Below are 19,860 nucleotides of genomic sequence, written 5' to 3'. Positions count from 1 at the left end.
TGGGGATCTCTCTCTTTTTCTCTCTCTCTCTCTCTCTCTCTCTCCCATATTCCCCTCCGTCCCAGCACAGAAAATCTTGTGTTACACATTGCAAATCCCTACTGCGCACAAGCGATAAATTGATGATAGCCGTGCACGCCCCTAACCCCTATGTCATCACTCTGCCCACACTCCTTCATTGGCTGAAAAAATGGCGCTAAACGCGTCATACGAAACGCGACTTTGGCGCCAAGATCGCGTACCGCATGGCCGACCCCACACAGGGATCGGGTCGGGTTTCATGAGACGCCGACTGTTGTGAATTTGCTTTTTGGCTCCCTCTAGTGGTTACTAGTGATTTGACTCTGGGTATGTCAGTCATCCCTTGTATGCTCACCTGGGCCGTTAGTTCAGGGGTGTTGCTATATAAGCTCCCTGGACCTTCAGTTCAATGCCTGGCAACGTTGTAATCAGAGCTAATCTGTTGTGCTCTTGTCTACTGATCCTGGTTCCTGCTAGATTAAGCTAAGTCTGCTTTCTTGCTTTTTGCTATTTGTTTTTGTTTGCATTTTTGTCCAGCTTGTACATTATCTGTATCCTAACCTTGCTGGAAGCTCTAGGGAGGCTGGAGTTCTCCTCCCGGGCCGTTAGACGGTTCGGGGGTTCTTGAATTTCCAGTGTGGATTTTTGATAGGGTTTTTGTTGACCATATAAGTTATCTTACTACATTCTGCTATTAGTAAGTGGGCCTCTCTTTGCTAAACCTAGTTCATCTCTGTGTTTGTCATTTCCTCTTACCTCACCGTTATTATTTGTGGGGGGCTTGTATCCAACTTTTGGGGTCTATTCTCTGGAGGCAAGAGAGGTCTTTGTTTTCCTCTTCTAGGGGTAGTTAGTCCTCCGGCTGGCGCGAGACATCTAGCGACCAACGTAGGCATGTTCCCCGGCTACTTCTAGTGTTGGCGTTAGGAGTAGATATATGGTCAACCCAGTTACCACTGCCCTATGAGCTGGATTTTTGTACTTCGCAGACTTACTTGTTCCTCTGAGACCCTCGCCATTGGGGTCATAACAGTTTGCCAGGCCAGTATTAAATGTTAAATGCATTGCAGAAGCGGGATTATAAGAAAGAAAATTCTGAGGTTTTTTTTCCTTTTTCTCATTTTTTTTTTCTTTTCCCCTTTACCTTTGAGTGGCTTGTGTTTGCTGCAGACATGAATGTCCAGACCTTGATTACAGGTGTGGACCAGCTTACTGCTCGTGTGCAGGGCATACAAGATTATGTTTTCAGAAATCCTATGTCAGAACCTAAGATACCGATTCCTGAACTGTTTTCCGGAGACCGATTTAAATTTAGAAATTTCAGGAATAATTGTAAATTGTTTTTGTCCCTGAGACCCTGTTCATCTGGAGACTCCGCTCAGCAAGTGAAAATTGTTATTTCTTTTTTATGGGGCGACCCTCAGGATTGGGCCTTCTCGCTGGCGCCAGGAGATCCGGCATTGGCTGATATTGATGCGTTTTTTCTGGCGCTCGGTTTGCTTTATGAGGAACCCAATCTTGAGATTCAGGCAGAAAAAGCCTTGCTGGCTATGTCTCAGGGCCAGGACGAGGCTGAAGTGTATTGCCAAAAATTTCGGAAATGGTCCGTGCTGACCCAGTGGAACGAGTGTGCATTGGCTGCAAATTTCAGAAATGGCCTTTCTGAAGCCATTAAGAATGTGATGGTGGGTTTTCCCATTCCCACAGGTCTGAATGATTCCATGGCCCTGGCAATTCAAATCGACCGGCGGTTGCGGGAGCGCAAAACCGCAAATTCCCTCATGGTGTTGTCTGAACAGGCACCTGATTTAATGCAATGTGATAGAATCCTGACTAGAAATGAGCGGAAAATTCATAGACGCCAGAATGGCTTGTGTTACTACTGTGGTGATTCTACACATGTTATCTCAGCATGCTCTAAACGTCTTACTAGGGTTGTTAGTCCTGTCGCCATTGGTAATTTGCAACCTAAATTTATTCTATCTGTAACTTTGATTTGCTCACTGTCATCGTATCCTGTCATGGCGTTTGTAGACTCAGGTGCTGCCCTGAGTCTGATGGATCTGTCATTTGCCAAGCGCTGCGGTTTTGTTCTGGAGCCATTAGAAAATCCTATCCCTCTTAGGGGTATTGATGCTACGCCTTTGGCAAAAAATAAACCGCAGTATTGGACACAGGTTACCATGTGCATGACTCCCGAACATCGGGAGGTGATACGTTTTCTTGTTCTGCATAAGATGCATGATTTGGTTGTTTTGGGTTTGCCATGGTTACAGACCCATAATCCAGTCTTGGACTGGAAGGCAATGTCGGTGTCAAGTTGGGGCTGCCATGGAATTCATGGAGATTCCCTGCCCTTGTCTATTGCTTCTTCTACGCCTTCGGAAGTTCCGGCGTATTTGTCTGATTATCAGGATGTCTTCAGCGAGTCTAAGTCCAGTGCACTGCCTCCTCATAGGGAATGTGACTGTGCAATAGATTTGATTCCTGGCAGTAAGTTTCCTAAGGGGAGACTGTTTAATTTGTCGGTACCTGAACATACCGCGATGCGTTCATATATCAAAGAGTCTCTTGAGAAGGGGCATATCCGTCCTTCTTCTTCCCCTCTTGGTGCGGGATTCTTTTTTGTGGCCAAAAAGGACGGATCTTTGAGGCCTTGTATTGACTATCGGCTTTTAAACAAGATCACTGTCAAATTTCAGTATCCTTTGCCGCTGTTGTCAGACTTGTTTGCCCGGATTAAAGGTGCCAGGTGGTTCACCAAGATAGACCTTCGTGGTGCGTACAACCTTGTGCGCATTAAGCAAGGCGATGAATGGAAAACCGCATTCAATACGCCCGAAGGTCATTTTGAGTACTTGGTGATGCCATTTGGGCTCTCTAATGCACCTTCAGTTTTTCAGTCCTTCATGCATGACATTTTCCGGAAGTATCTGGATAAATTTTTGATTGTTTATCTGGATGATATTCTGGTTTTTTCTGATGATTGGGACTCGCATGTGGAGCAGGTCAGGATGGTTTTTAAGATTTTGCGTGAAAATTCTTTGTTTGTTAAAGGCTCAAAGTGTCTCTTTGGTGTACAGAGGGTTCCCTTTTTGGGGTTCATTTTTTCCCCTTCTGCTGTGGAGATGGACCCAGTCAAGGTCCGAGCTATTCATGATTGGACTCAACCCTCGTCAGTTAAGAGTCTTCAGAAGTTCTTGGGTTTTGCTAACTTCTACCGTCGTTTTATCGCAAATTTTTCTAGCGTTGTTAAACCATTGACGGATATGACCAAGAAAGGCTCTGATGTAGCTAACTGGGCTCCTGCTGCCGTGGAGGCTTTCCAGGAGTTGAAACGCCGGTTTATTTCGGCGCCTGTTTTGTGCCAACCTGACACCTCACTTCCCTTTCAGGTGGAGGTGGATGCTTCGGAGATTGGGGCAGGGGCCGTTTTGTCGCAGAGAGGCCCTGGTTGCTCTACTATGAGACCTTGTGCCTTTTTCTCCAGGAAGTTTTCGCCGGCAGAGCGAAATTATGATGTGGGCAATCGGGAGTTGTTGGCCATGAAGTGGGCATTTGAGGAGTGGCGTCATTGGCTCGAGGGTGCTAAGCATCGTGTGGTGGTCTTGACTGATCACAAAAATCTGATGTATCTCGAGTCTGCTAAACGCCTGAATCCTAGACAGGCCCGCTGGTCATTGTTTTTCTCCCGTTTTGACTTTGTGGTCTCGTATTTACCAGGTTCTAAGAATGTGAAGGCCGATGCTCTGTCTAGGAGCTGGGTGCCTGATGCTCCTGGAGTCGCTGAACCTGTGGGTATTCTTAAGGAAGGAGTTATCTTGTCAGCTATTTCTCCTGATCTGCGGCGTGTGTTGCAGAGATTTCAGGCTGGTAGGCCTGACTCTTGTCCATCTGACAGATTGTTTGTGCCTGCTAAATGGACCAGCAGAGTCATTTCCGAGGTTCATTCCTCAGTGTTGGCAGGGCACCCGGGAATTTTTGGCACCAGAGATCTGGTGGCCAGGTCCTTTTGGTGGCCTTCCTTGTCAAGGGATGTGCGGTCATTTGTGCAGTCCTGTGGAACTTGTGCTCGAGCTAAGCCTTGCTGTTCTCGTGCCAGCGGGTTGCTCTTGCCCTTGCCTGTCCCGAAGAGACCTTGGACACACATCTCTATGGATTTCATTTCTGATCTTCCGGTGTCTCAGGGCATGTCTGTCATCTGGGTGATATGTGATCGTTTCTCCAAGCTGGTCCATTTGGTTCCTTTGCCTAAGCTGCCCTCCTCTTCTGATCTGGTTCCTGTGTTCTTCCAGAACGTGGTTCGTTTGCACGGCATTCCTGAGAATATTGTGTCGGACAGAGGATCTGTTATGGTTCTCAATGGCAAGAGAACATAGCCCAGCATACATAGGAACTAGCTCTTGGAAGGATGGAAACTTAAACTGACCATGAACTAAACCTGCCGCACAACTAACAGTAGCCGGGTAGCGTAGCCTGCGTTTTATCCCTAGACGCCCAGCGCCGGCCGGAGGACTAACTAATCCTGGCAGAGGAAAATATAGTCCTGGCTCACCTCTAGAGAAATTTCCCCGAAAGGCAGACAGAGGCCCCCACATATATTGGCGGTGATTTAAGATGAAAATGACAAACGTAGTATGAAAATAGGTTTAGCAAAATCGAGGTCCGCTTACTAGATAGCAGGAAGACAGAAAGGGTACTTTCATGGTCAGCTGAAAACCCTATCAATACACCATCCTGAAATTACTTTAAGACTCTAGTATTAACTCATAACATCAGAGTGGCAATTTCAGATCACAAGAGCTTTCCAGACACAGAAACAAAACTGCAGCTGTGAACTGGAACAAAATGCAAAAAACAAACAAGGACAAAAGTCCGACTTAGCTGGAAGTTGTCTGGTAGCAGGAACATGCACAGAAAGGCTTCTGATTACAATGTTGACCGGCATGGAAGTGACAGAGGAGCAAGGTTAAATAGCGACTCCCACATCCTGATGGGAACAGGTGAACAGAGGGGATGATGCACACAAGTTCAATTCCACCAGTGGCCACCGGGGGAGCCCAAAATCCAATTTCACAACAGTACCCCCCCCTCAAGGAGGGGGCACCGAACCCTCACCAGAACCACCAGGGCGATCAGGATGAGCCCTATGAAAGGCACGGACCAGATCGGAGGCATGAACATCAGAGGCAGTCACCCAAGAATTATCCTCCTGACCGTATCCCTTCCATTTGACCAGATACTGGAGTTTCCGTCTGGAAACACGGGAGTCCAAGATTTTTTCCACAACGTACTCCAACTCGCCCTCAACCAACACCGGAGCAGGAGGCTCAACGGAAGGCACAACCGGTACCTCATACCTGCGCAACAATGACCGATGAAAAACATTATGAATAGAAAAAGATGCAGGGAGGTCCAAACGGAAGGACACAGGGTTAAGAATCTCCAATATCTTGTACGGGCCGATGAACCGAGGCTTAAACTTAGGAGAAGAAACCCTCATAGGGACAAAACGAGAAGACAACCACACCAAGTCCCCGACACAAAGCCGAGGACCAACCCGACGCCGGCGGTTGGCAAAAAGCTGAGTCTTCTCCTGGGACAACTTCAAATTGTCCACCACCTGCCCCCAAATCTGATGCAACCTCTCCACCACAGCATCCACTCCAGGACAATCCGAAGATTCCACCTGACCGGAGGAAAATCGAGGATGAAACCCCGAATTACAGAAAAAAGGAGACACCAAGGTGGCAGAGCTGGCCCGATTATTGAGGGCAAACTCCGCTAAAGGCAAAAAAGCAACCCAATCATCCTGATCTGCAGACACAAAACACCTCAAATATGTCTCCAAAGTCTGATTCGTCCGCTCGGTCTGGCCATTAGTCTGAGGATGGAAAGCAGACGAGAAAGACAAATCTATGCCCATCCTAGCACAGAATGCCCGCCAAAATCTAGACACGAATTGGGTTCCTCTGTCAGAAACGATATTCTCCGGAATACCATGCAAACGAACCACATTTTGAAAAAACAGAGGAACCAACTCGGAAGAAGAAGGCAACTTAGGCAGGGGAACCAAATGGACCATCTTAGAGAAACGGTCACACACCACCCAGATGACAGACATCTTCTGAGAAACAGGAAGATCCGAAATAAAATCCATCGAGATGTGCGTCCAAGGCCTCTTCGGGATAGGCAAGGGCAACAACAATCCACTAGCCCGAGAACAACAAGGCTTGGCCCGAGCACAAACGTCACAAGACTGCACAAAGCCTCGTACATCTCGTGACAGGGAAGGCCACCAGAAGGACCTTGCCACCAAATCCCTGGTACCAAAGATTCCAGGATGACCTGCCAACGCAGAAGAATGAACCTCAGAAATGACTTTACTGGTCCAATCATCAGGAACAAACAGTCTACCAGGTGGGCAACGATCAGGTCTATCCGCCTGAAAATCCTGCAAGGCCCGCCGCAGGTCTGGAGAAACGGCAGACAATATCACTCCATCCTTAAGGATACCTGTAGGTTCAGAATTACCAGGGGAGTCAGGCTCAAAACTCCTAGAAAGGGCATCCGCCTTAACATTCTTAGAACCCGGCAGGTAGGACACCACAAAATTAAACCGAGAGAAAAACAACGACCAGCGCGCCTGTCTAGGATTCAGGCGTCTGGCGGACTCAAGATAAATTAAATTTTTGTGGTCGGTCAATACCACCACCTGATGTCTAGCCCCCTCAAGCCAATGACGCCACTCCTCAAAAGCCCACTTCATGGCCAAAAGCTCCCGATTCCCAATATCATAATTCCGCTCGGCGGGCGAAAATGTACGAGAAAAAAAAGCACAAGGTTTCATCACGGAGCAATCGGAACTTCTTTGCGACAAAACCGCCCCAGCTCCGATTTCAGAAGCGTCGACCTCAACCTGAAAAGGAAGAGCAACATCAGGCTGACGCAACACAGGGGCGGAAGAAAAGCGGCGCTTAAGCTCCCGAAAGGCCTCCACAGCAGCAGGGGACCAATCAGCAACATCAGCACCCTTCTTAGTCAAATCAGTCAATGGTTTAACAACATCAGAAAAACCAGCAATAAATCGACGATAAAAGTTAGCAAAGCCCAAAAATTTCTGAAGACTCTTAAGGGAAGAGGGTTGCGTCCAATCACAAATAGCCCGAACCTTGACAGGATCCATCTCGATGGAAGAGGGGGAAAAAATGTATCCCAAGAAGGAAATCTTTTGAACCCCAAAAACGCACTTAGAACCCTTCACACACAAGGAATTAGACCGCAAAACCTGAAAAACCCTCCTGACCTGCTGGACATGAGAGTCCCAGTCATCCGAAAAAATCAGAATATCATCCAGATACACGATCATAAATTTATCCAAATAATCACGGAAAATGTCATGCATAAAGGACTGAAAGACTGAAGGGGCATTTGAAAGGCCAAAAGGCATCACCAAATACTCAAAGTGGCCCTCGGGCGTATTAAATGCGGTTTTCCACTCATCCCCCTGCTTAATTCGCACCAAATTATACGCCCCACGGAGATCTATCTTAGAGAACCACTTGGCCCCCTTTATGCGAGCAAACAAATCAGTCAGCAGTGGCAACGGATATTGATATTTAACCATGATTTTATTCAAAAGCCGATAATCAATACACGGCCTCAAAGAGCCATCTTTCTTAGACACAAAGAAAAAACCGGCTCCTAAGGGAGATGACGAAGGACGAATATGTCCCTTTTCCAAGGACTCCTTTATATATTCTCGCATAGCAGCATGTTCAGGCACAGACAGATTAAATAAACGACCCTTAGGGTATTTACTACCCGGAATCAAATCTATGGCACAATCGCACTCCCGGTGCGGAGGTAATGAACCAAGCTTAGGTTCTTCAAAAACGTCACGATAGTCAGACAAGAATTCAGGAATCTCAGAGGGAATAGATGACGAAATGGAAACCAAAGGTACGTCCCCATGCATCCCCTTACATCCCCAGCTTAACACAGACATAGCGTTCCAGTCGAGGACTGGGTTATGAGATTGCAGCCATGGCAATCCAAGCACCAACACATCATGTAGATTATACAGCACAAGAAAGCGAATAATCTCCTGATGATCCGGATTAATTCGCATAGTTACTTGTGTCCAGTATTGTGGTTTATTACTAGCCAATGGGGTGGAGTCAATCCCCTTCAGAGGTATAGGAGTTTCAAGAGGCTCTAAATCATACCCACAGCGTTTGGCAAAGGACCAATCCATAAGACTCAAAGCGGCGCCAGAGTCGACATAGGCATCCGCGGTAATAGATGATAAAGAACAAATCAGGGTCACAGATAGAATAAACTTAGACTGAAAAGTGCCAATTGAAACTGACTTATCAAGCTTCTTAGTACGCTTAGAGCATGCTGATATAACATGAGTTGAATCACCACAATAAAAGCACAACCCATTTTTTCGTCTAAAATTCTGCCGTTCGCTTCTGGACAGAATTCTATCACATTGCATATTCTCTGGCGTCTTCTCAGTAGACACCGCCAAATGGTGCACAGTTTTGCGCTCCCGCAGACGTCTATCGATCTGGATAGCCATTGTCATGGACTCATTCAGACCCGCAGGCACAGGGAACCCCACCATAACATCCTTAACGGCATCAGAGAGACCCTCTCTGAAATTCGCCGCCAGGGCGCACTCATTCCACTGAGTAAGCACAGACCATTTACGGAATTTTTGGCAGTATATTTCAACTTCATCTTGCCCCTGAGATAGGGACATCAAGGCTTTTTCCGCCTGAAGCTCTAAATGAGGTTCCTCATAAAGCAACCCCAAGGCCAGAAAAAACGCATCCACATTGAGCAACGCAGGATCCCCTGGAGCCAATGCAAAAGCCCAATCTTGAGGGTCGCCCCGGAGCAAGGAAATCACAATCCTGACCTGCTGAGCAGGATCTCCAGCAGAGCGAGATTTCAGGGACAAAAACAACTTGCAATTATTTTTGAAATTTTGAAAGCAAGATCTATTCCCCGAGAAAAATTCAGGCAAAGGAATTCTAGGTTCAGATATAGGAACATGAACAACAAAATCTTGTAAATTTTGAACTTTCGTGGTGAGATTATTCAAACCTGCAGCTAAACTCTGAATATCCATTTTAAACAGGTGAACACAGAGCCATTCCAGGATTAGAAGGAGAGAGAGAGAGGAAGGCTGCAATATAGGCAGACTTGCAAGTGATTCAATTGAAAGCACACTCAGAACTGAAGGAGAAAAAAAAAAAAAAAAAAATTTTTTTCAGCAGACTTCTTTTTTCTCTCCTTTCTCTGCCAATTAATTTAACCCTTTGTGGGCCGGTCAAACTGTTATGGTTCTCAATGGCAAGAGAACATAGCCCAGCATACATAGGAACTAGCTCTTGGAAGGATGGAAACTTAAACTGACCATGAACTAAACCTGCCGCACAACTAACAGTAGCCGGGTAGCGTAGCCTGCGTTTTATCCCTAGACGCCCAGCGCCGGCCGGAGGACTAACTAATCCTGGCAGAGGAAAATATAGTCCTGGCTCACCTCTAGAGAAATTTCCCCGAAAGGCAGACAGAGGCCCCCACATATATTGGCGGTGATTTAAGATGAAAATGACAAACATAGTATGAAAATAGGTTTAGCAAAATCGAGGTCCGCTTACTAGATAGCAGGAAGACAGAAAGGGTACTTTCATGGTCAGCTGAAAACCCTATCAATACACCATCCTGAAATTACTTTAAGACTCTAGTATTAACTCATAACATCATAGTGGCAATTTCAGATCACAAGAGCTTTCCAGACACAGAAACAAAACTGCAGCTGTGAACTGGAACAAAATGCAAAAAACAAACAAGGACAAAAGTCCGACTTAGCTGGAAGTTGTCTGGTAGCAGGAACATGCACAGAAAGGCTTCTGATTACAATGTTGACCGGCATGGAAGTGACAGAGGAGCAAGGTTAAATAGCGACTCCCACATCCTGATGGGAACAGGTGAACAGAGGGGATGATGCACACAAGTTCAATTCCACCAGTGGCCACCGGGGGAGCCCAAAATCCAATTTCACAACAAGGATCCCAGTTTGTTTCCAGGTTCTGGCGATCCTTTTGTGGTAGGATGGGCATTGATTTGTCGTTTTCGTCCGCTTTTCATCCCCAGACTAACGGACAAACGGAGCGAACTAATCAGACTCTGGAGGCTTATTTGAGGTGTTTTGTCTCTTCTGATCAGGATGTTTGGGTGACCTTCTTGCCGTTGGCTGAATTTGCCCTTAATAATCGGGCTAGTTCCGCCACCTTGGTTTCGCCATTTTTCTGCAACTCTGGTTTCCATCCTCGTTTTTCCTCGGGACATGTGGAGCCTTCTGACTGTCCTGGGGTGGATTCTGTGGTGGATAGGTTGCAGCGGATCTGGAGTCATGTGGTGGACAACTTGAAGTTGTCACAGGAGAAGGCTCAGCGTTTTGCCAACCGCCGCCGCGGTGTGGGTCCCCGACTTCGCGTTGGGGATTTGGTATGGCTGTCTTCTCGATTTGTTCCTATGAAGGTCTCCTCTCCCAAATTTAAGCCTCGCTTCATTGGTCCTTACAAGATATTGGAAATCCTTAATCCTGTATCCTTTCGCCTGGATCTTCCGGTGTCGTTTGCCATTCACAACGTATTTCATAGGTCCTTGTTGCGGCGGTACGTTGTGCCTGTGGTCCCTTCTGCGGAGCCTCCTGCTCCGGTGTTGGTTGAGGGCGAGTTGGAGTACGTGGTGGAGAAGATCTTAGATTCTCGTCTCTCCAGGCGGAGGCTTCAGTACCTGGTCAAGTGGAAGGGCTATGGTCAGGAGGATAATTCCTGGGTGGTCGCCTCTGATGTGCATGCGGCCGATTTAGTTTGTGCCTTTCACGCCGCTCATCCTGATCGCCCTGGTGGTCTTGGTGAGGGTTCGGTGACCCCTCACTAAGGGGGGGGTACTGTTGTGAATTTGCTTTTTGGCTCCCTCTAGTGGTTACTAGTGATTTGACTCTGGGTATGTCAGTCATCCCTTGTATGCTCACCTGGGCCGTTAGTTCAGGGGTGTTGCTATATAAGCTCCCTGGACCTTCAGTTCAATGCCTGGCAACGTTGTAATCAGAGCTAATCTGTTGTGCTCTTGTCTACTGATCCTGGTTCCTGCTAGATTAAGCTAAGTCTGCTTTCTTGCTTTTTGCTATTCGTTTTTGTTTGCATTTTTGTCCAGCTTGTACATTATCTGTATCCTAACCTTGCTGGAAGCTCTAGGGAGGCTGGAGTTCTCCTCCCGGGCCGTTAGACGGTTCGGGGGTTCTTGAATTTCCAGTGTGGATTTTTGATAGGGTTTTTGTTGACCATATAAGTTATCTTACTACATTCTGCTATTAGTAAGTGGGCCTCTCTTTGCTAAACCTAGTTCATCTCTGTGTTTGTCATTTCCTCTTACCTCACCGTTATTATTTGTGGGGGGCTTGTATCCAACTTTTGGGGTCTATTCTCTGGAGGCAAGAGAGGTCTTTGTTTTCCTCTTCTAGGGGTAGTTAGTCCTCCGGCTGGCGCGAGACATCTAGCGACCAACGTAGGCATGTTCCCCGGCTACTTCTAGTGTTGGCGTTAGGAGTAGATATATGGTCAACCCAGTTACCACTGCCCTATGAGCTGGATTTTTGTACTTCGCAGACTTACTTGTTCCTCTGAGACCCTCGCCATTGGGGTCATAACAGCCGACTTTGCCAAAAGTCGGCGACTTATGAAAATGAACGATCCGTTTCGCTCAACTCTAATCTTAATGAATTCCGCGCCTCTTCTGATCCAATAGAACTGGTGTAGAGCGAGTGTGCTCAACGTCAGTCTTAAAAAATTGGACCCAGTGGGTCAATAATTAGATGTCTTCCACTGTATGTCATTTTAATCATTTTTTACTGTCAGGAAAGAAAAATGAAAGGACATTATCTTTAACTAAGAAATGATAAATTGTGGAAAATTGATCAATATTGTGATTCATAAAGCACCAAGCAAATTTATTAATGCTCTCTGTAAAATGTTGAAGTTGTTGCTGGAAGAGTAAAATCCAATTATGTAAATGCAGCTCTGTTCCTCATGACGGCAATGGTAAATGGTTAATTAGAGCTTGTTAAGATGCTCTCAGATAATCTTTGACTGTGCAGCACTTCAGTAATTCGGTTTGAAAATTTAACATACTAAATTTGATGACTTACTGTATATGAGGAGGTGACCAGAGTGCTTATTACTAAAGGTACCGTCACACTAAGCGACGCTGCAGCGATACAGACAACGATGCCGATCGCTGCAGCGTCGCTGTTTGGTCGCTGGAGAGCTGTCACACAGACCGCTCTCCAGCGACCAACGATGCCGAGGTCCCTGGGTAACCAGGGTAAACATCGGGTTGCTAAGCGCAGGGCCGCGCTTAGTAACCCGATGTTTACCCTGGTTACCAGTGTAAAATGTAAAAAAACAAACACTACATACTCACCTTTGCGTCCCCCGGCGTCCGCTTCCTGCACTGACTGAGTGCCGGCCCTAACAGCAGAGCGGTGACGTCACCGCTGTGCTGTGCTTTCACTTTACGGCCAGCGCTCAGTCAGTGCAGGAAGCGGAAGGCGAGGGATGTGACGGACATCAGAGGGTGAGTATGTACTGTTTGTTTTTTTTACATTTTACACTGATTACCAGGGTAAACATCGGGTTACTAAGCGCGGCCCTGCGCTTAGTAACCCGATATTTACCCTGGTTACCATTGTAAAACATCGCTGGTATCGTTGCTTTTGCTGTCAAACACAACGATACACGGCGATCTGACGACCAAATAAAGTTCTGAACTTTAATCAACGACCAGCGATATCACAGCAGGATCCTGATCGCTGCTGCGTGTCAAACACAACGATATCGCTATCCAGGACGCTGCAACGTCACGGATCGCTAACGATATCGTTTAGTGTGACGGTACCTTAACACTGCTGTTATTCATCACTCCCCCTTGACACAATGTTATTAGATCCTGGTAGTTTATTCAGTTAGTAACTAACCAGTTTTTCACATATCAGTCATAGAAGTTAAGATACGAAACAAGAGCCCATATAAATCAAGCAGTTTACAAACAGTTGAGAAATCATGTCTTCACGCAACAGGAGTGCAGTCTACCCGATGCAAGTTCATCATACGTTACTAAATAAAGAGATGAAGTTCTGCTGCATCATTCTTGATTTAAAAATGGTTTCTTCTATAGTTGTGTAGAGCACCGTCACCTGAGCACCAGAAGCCACACTGAGCAGCACGCTGTTGCACATATGGCTGGATATGTCCTAGATAGCACTGCTACATGAATCATACAGTGCCAATGAGAGAAAATATCTTTGTTTTTTACATCGATTTGTTTTGTACAATGAGCCACAATAGTTGCAAATTGTGCAAAGCTTCCAAGATCACAAACTGTCCAAAATGTTTGCTTGCCAAAAGTTAAAGAGTGAGTGTGGTGTACAAGAAAGGTGCACTACTATCAACTTTTAGGGTACACACACACTGGTATGTATTCTTTCATGCGAGATAATCAGACAGATTATGCTAATGACACTCGTCTTAAACTCTGTCAAAGTTGATCCGAGTGTTATCTCAGTGTGGCAAGTGCAAAGAAGATGGTGAACTTAATTTCTCCATCTTCTCCATTGTCTGTGTGAACGTGTATCGGACTGCACTCGGATTATATTCAAGTACAGTCCGATGTTTTACTTGCATCCATAGACTTGTATGGGTGCGCGTGATCCGGAGGCACTCACAGCATGCTGTGATTGTTTTCTCATGCCGGATCAGCATGACAATATAATCGCTGATGTGCACTAGCCCATAGTATGAATAACACTGGGCCGAGTGTTAAAACATCGGATAGCACTCGGCTGTGTTATACGGCAGTGTGAGCGAACCCTTAAACACATTGTTTTTCTAATCTAGTTTATTATGTTAACATAGGCTAAAATCAGAACACAAGAAATCTGCTTTAATATTTAGCAAATCACAATAGACTGCGTGGCATAACAATTAACAAGAACCTGCCATTGCTGATTATGTTCTTACTTTAATGAAAGTCAGGGCCACTCATTATGCTGACATTTTCCATTTTTCTTCCTTTCCTTCTTCTCTTTTTGCACTCTTTCAAGCTCGGCTTCGTACATCATTTCTTGTATAAGATATTTTTCTCTCCGCATTCGGTCCCGGAGGTCTTTAGGAAGGTCCGGTATCAGGTAGGAAATTAGATTTTTTATGCAAAAAACAAGATGCTGAAAAACAGAATATATGTGATGTGATTTTATAAGTGAGAATCATAGGATAACTAGAGTTGGTGGGAATCGATTTCCAAGATCTGGCCATTGAACTGAAGCCCTGAGAACTGCCTCTTACTTGCAGGTACTTAAGGCACTTCTTTTAATTAGACAGCCTAGTGAAATGTCACTTTCGCATCATGCCACAATGATGACATCGCGCCAGGCTGTCTAATCTGGCAAGAGATGATTCCCAGGACTCTCCTGCAGAACTCACAAATTACTGACATGGCCGATAGACCAGATCCTGTAAACTGATTCGCACCAACTCTAATAATAAACACATTGGGGCATATTTATCAAACTTCTCTAATTCTTAGTGCAAACTTAGACTGGATAGCCTTAAAAAAAAATTTATGAAAATGAGTCATGCTGTTTAATAAATCTGTCTAAGTGACCTTGCTGAAAGGAAGACTGGCTTATTAGAAAAGGGCACAGCTTAAAGGGAACATGTCACCCCGTTTTTTGAAGATGAGCTAAAAAAAGCGTTAAATAGGGGCAGAGCTGGGCGTTACATTAGTGTCTTTTGTGTGCCTTTATTACCCACCTATGCTGCTGAAATACCTTTCTAAAGTCGCCGTTTTCTGCTGTCACTCACGCTGGTCTGGTCCTATGGGCGTGGTGACAGCGCTGTTTCTCCCCCAGATCAGGCTCATCATTCCGCTGGTGGCGTAGTGGTGTGCGCATGTCCAACAGAGAATATCCACTGCCCAGGAGATGCAAAAGAGCGCGATCTGCGCCATCCAGCCGTTTACCGGTGGGCGCGGCCATCTTTCCTATGGCCGCGCGTGCGCAGATGGAGCGCTCTGCTGCCCGGGGCTTCAGGAAAATGGCCGCGGGATTCCGCGTGTGCGCAGATGGAGATCGCGGTGGCCATTTTCCTGAAGCCCCGGGCAGCAGAGCGCTCCATCTGCGCACGCGCGGCCACAGAAAGATGGCCGCGCCCACCGGTAAACGGCTGAATAGCGCAGATCGCGCTCTTTTGCATCTCCTGGGCAGTGGATCTTCGCTTTGGACATGCGCACACCACTACGCCACCAACGGAATGATGAGCCTGATCTGGGGGAGAAACAGCGCTGTCACCACGCCCATAGGACCAGACCAGCGTGAGTGACAGCAGAAAACGGCGACTTTACAAAGGTATTTCAGCAGCATAGGTGGGTAATAAAGGCACACAAAGACACTAATGTAACGCCCAGCTCTGCCCCTATTTAATGCTTTTTTTAGCTCATCTTCAAAAAACGGGGTGACAGGTTCCCTTTAACGTGTAATTCCATGCACCAAACAATGCACCAAAATTGTGGTGTACATTTCTGGCACAAAGTAAGCCAACAAATAGGTGGTGTAAATTTAGACCATGCCCTCTTAAAACTAGACAGATTTATCAAATAGCATGACCCCCTTTGATAAATTTGGCACATTTTAAGCCTGTGGCATGGGCACGTTTTAAGTTTTCATTGTCTAAAAATGGAACAGTTTTCATAAATATGCCCCACTGTACCTGTATTACAAGCCATATTATTACTTGGCTCTATTAGGGACAGTCATAGATGTCACTAAATATGGAATCATCAATAGCTGTTTGGAAGGAAGCACCAGAAGAGGTAGAAGAAAATTCAGAACATCATGGCGAAAGGTATTTCATTGTTAACAGATTCTAGAATGCAAATATACTTCCCATCCATTATGGCGTATCCATAAACAAGACATAAATGACTTATAGATGCCAGTACCAGAATACCACGACTAGGACTGTTATCTACCAGGAGAATAGGGGTCCGTCGGCAATTCAAACAAACCACCAGTAGTCACTTTTCCCCATCAAAACCAATAGAGAGATGCTAGTGCTTGTACATGGCTCTCTTATTGCAATCTATGGTAATTATGTAATAAAATAAGCTTTCTTTAATGCTCGTAGACTTTAATGAGATATGCATGGAAGCTTGACCACCTATTGAGTTGTAATGAGGTAAATTAGCTGTAGAAGTTCAAGAGTAAAAAGTGAGATTGAACCTGTGGATATACCATAAATAACTAATATGGGAATGCCACCATATGGCTTTTGGACCTATCTGCTGCTCTTTTATGGTTATCTTTTATCAAAGCAGTCTAATAAGCCCAACAAGCAACCAATCAGAGTTTTGGTCTCATTTTTCCATAGCAGTTTTATAAATGAGAGCTGAACTCTGATTAGTTGCTATGGACAACCAAGATGGTCTTCCAGTGTTGATAAATGATGCTTACAGTTTCTCATGTAACATATTTTGGGCTTTCAATGCATATTATTACAAATGTGCATTTATTTTTAGTTGTATATGTGAAGGATTAGATTACTTTACAGCCATGCTTACACTAATGGTAGAAATGGTAGACATACCGTGGTTACCTTTTAGTTTACCTACTTAAAATGCTACACAAAACTGTAAAATACATAAATATTGGCAAAAAAAGCATGAAAATACCAACAATGATGATAGTAGTGAATATGAAATATTAAGTAATAGTGTATGTATTGCAACGGCGCTTAGTATAAATCGTGTCGTAGTGCTGCAAATTTAGACAATAACCACAGTTTTGTCAGTGTGTAAACATAATATTAAAGATAAACTTGCGCAAAATGATACTTAAAGGACAAAACATAAGTTTACTGGAGGTAATAGGTAGAGCATGAACAAGCTAAGAATACAAATAAAAAAAAAACAACATATATTGCACTTTTGCCCGTAGATTAATGAGCTTCAATAATTCAGTTGCACCCTGCTGGACTGCAAGGAAAAATACAATATTGTACAGCCCTCTGTGGATAATTGCCACCTGGAAAATATATATCAATACATATGGTGCAAGGTGATGATTAAACATCCACAAACTAGTAATAGGAACTTTAGATTGCACTTTGCCCGTGGACTAATTTTACCTAGCCCCAATTTTGTAATTGCAATTTGCCCAGCTGTATTAATTCACAGCCCACTTTAAATGCTGGCCACCTAGAAGCAATATCAATGAAAGCAATATGGGGTGATTATGTACACCATACATGTAAAACGATAGCAAGTGGATTTAGTCAATTGATAAGTCTTTAAAATAGTCCTCTGTGTGTTCACAGTCTCAGTATGAGAATTCACAATCCTTAATGGGTGCAGGCCTCTCAGGGTCCTGTATAGAAATCCTGTGTGGTCGATTGGAAAGCATGCATGTGTTAGCTGAAGAAGAAAGAACTGATAGAAGCAGCCCCGGCCGGTGGGATCCCTGATGAAGGAAAGCGTTCTTTCCGAATCGCGTAGGATATTGGTCCTTCTCGCTACCAGTACTGTCGACACTCACAGACTACCCTGCGGTCCCAAGTGATCCATTACATCACGCCAGGTCCCGCTCTGATCATCGCGCAATGCGAGGAAGCAGTGACTACCGCCAGAGGCTGGGACTCACCGCGTACCACGGACTGCCGGACAAATCCACCTCCCGCACCACCCAAGGAGGGAGCAGCAGCTTGATGGCGACAGGAGCTCCAAGTAAGGTAAAAGCGGTGCGCACCCAGCAGATTTCTGACCCGGCTAATCTGTCTGAAGCACACTGCATCACCTCTTCAACAGAAGTTTTGCCACCGGCCGGGGCTGCTTCTATCAGTTCTTTCTTCTTCAGCTAACACATGCATGCTTTCCAATCGACCACACAGGATTTCTATACAGGACCCTGAGAGGCCTGCACCCATTAAGGATTGTGAATTCTCATACTGAGAACACACAGAGGACTATTTTAAAGACTTATCAATTGACTGAATCTATTTGCTATCGTTTTACATGTATGGTGTACATAATCACCCCATATCGCTTTCATTGCTATTGCTTCTAGGTGGCCATCCATCATTTAAAGTGGGCTGTGAATTAATACAGCTGGGCAAATTGCAATTACAAAATTGGGGCTAAGTAAAATTAGTCCACGGGCAAAGTGCAATCTAAGCATCTTATTACTAGTTTGTTGATGTTTAATCATGACCTTGCACCATATGAATTGATATATATTTTCCAGGTGGCAATTATCCACAGAGGGCTGTACAATATTGTATTTTTCCTTGCAGCCCAGCAGGGTGCAACTACACTATTGAAGCTCATTAATCTATGGGCAAAAGTGCAATATATGTTTTTTTATTTGTATTCTTAGCTTGTTCATGCTCTACCTATTACCTCCAGCAAATGTATATTTTGTCCTTTAAGTCTCATATTGCGCAAGTTTATCTTTATTATGAAATATTAAGTATCACAGGTTATAAGGTCTTACCTCAAATACAATGATAAAAGCTAAGCGTGCAGCAAGGACATGCCAGAACTGTAGGGTGTAAGCATAGGGCTCCGGAGCATGAGGAGGATCTCTGTAGTCCCGATACCTTGAGAATACAGAACAATATTTACTATACAGGAGGAGGTAAAAAAAGCACAAAATATGTACTGACCAACTAAGGACTTAGAAATAAAAATATCAAAATGCACACTAGAAAGTTTTTCAATAAATTCATTGGTCCTACCGGCAATATTTTACAGGAGATCCATTAAATCTTCTTGCATGAAATTCAGAATCTGATCGATTTTCAAAATCACTGACTTGGAAGACGGAAAGGCTGGCATTTACATACCCAACCATACATCTAAGCAGAAGAAGAAAAAATTATAGTCCCAACTGTAAGTTGGTTGTCTACACCATGAATACTATATTAAAGTTTTCACTGCAGATACAATTAAAACTGGATTTTTCATCATATGACCACAATTGCCTAAAGTTGTACTTGTTACTGGGGCAGCACACATTATGGCCTATGAGGCTATTTAGTTTAGAAGAAAAGACCCATGGCCTGTCTGGACATCACAGTCTGCTCTTGGACCATGAATGTCGGACACCTGAATCCAGCCTGAGTGTTTTTCTACATTATTTGAATATATATAAAACTAAACTACATTAGAGATGTTTTAATGACATATATTATTATGGCTCCATAACTCAGCATTGTATGTTGTCCCTTCTGCTGCTTAGTACAATGTATCTCAGCGTGTCTGCCTTGTACGGTGGGAAATACATTATACTGGAGAAAGGCTGCATGGCTCCTCATTGCTTCCAGAAATAGTAAGGCAATATAGTTGACAGCCTAAACTTGAACTGGGTGCTGTATTGTAAGAATGATATCACATAATATTAAAATAAAACATTCAGACATAGTCATGGAAAATTTGAGAAAACTTGACTATACTTTTGTCCTGCTTCTCCTTGACCAGCACAAGGTCCATACTTATAGGCGTATACCAGTCGAGGAATGAAGTCTGAGGTAATAGCTATGACAAATGCATTGGTGATAACAGATAGAATCCCGATGCCTTCTAGAATCCCATACCAGATACCTACAAGAATAAGAAATTATCATAACATATGATATGTAATGGTTCTCAATAGAGACATTCTAGACTTTACACTCAATATTATTATGGCACCTGTCAGGAGTGGGTAGG

The 19,860-nt window shown here is 44.7% G+C and overlaps 1 protein-coding gene across 2 annotated transcripts in view; it reads right to left on the bottom strand.

Annotated features, from left to right (window-relative positions):
- The window catches only part of ANO4 (anoctamin 4), a 394,529-nt gene that overhangs the window by 10,655 nt on the left and 364,014 nt on the right, over positions 1 to 19,860 (bottom strand). For both annotated transcript variants that reach the window (XM_077265595.1, XM_077265596.1), the window contains 4 exons: positions 19,605 to 19,752; positions 18,888 to 19,007; positions 18,644 to 18,749; positions 14,121 to 14,323 (listed from right to left, as the gene is read on the bottom strand). In XM_077265595.1, the coding sequence (XP_077121710.1) occupies positions 14,132 to 14,323; positions 18,644 to 18,749; positions 18,888 to 19,007; positions 19,605 to 19,752 (566 nt within the window). In that variant the 3' untranslated portion in view covers positions 14,121 to 14,131. The remainder of the gene's footprint in view (positions 1 to 14,120; positions 14,324 to 18,643; positions 18,750 to 18,887; positions 19,008 to 19,604; positions 19,753 to 19,860) is intronic.

Source organism: Ranitomeya variabilis, chromosome 5 (genome assembly GCF_051348905.1).
Source record: "Ranitomeya variabilis isolate aRanVar5 chromosome 5, aRanVar5.hap1, whole genome shotgun sequence".
In the NCBI taxonomy this organism is placed as follows: Eukaryota; Metazoa; Chordata; class Amphibia; order Anura; family Dendrobatidae; genus Ranitomeya; species Ranitomeya variabilis.
This window is presented reverse-complemented; position numbering and strand designations above follow the sequence as displayed.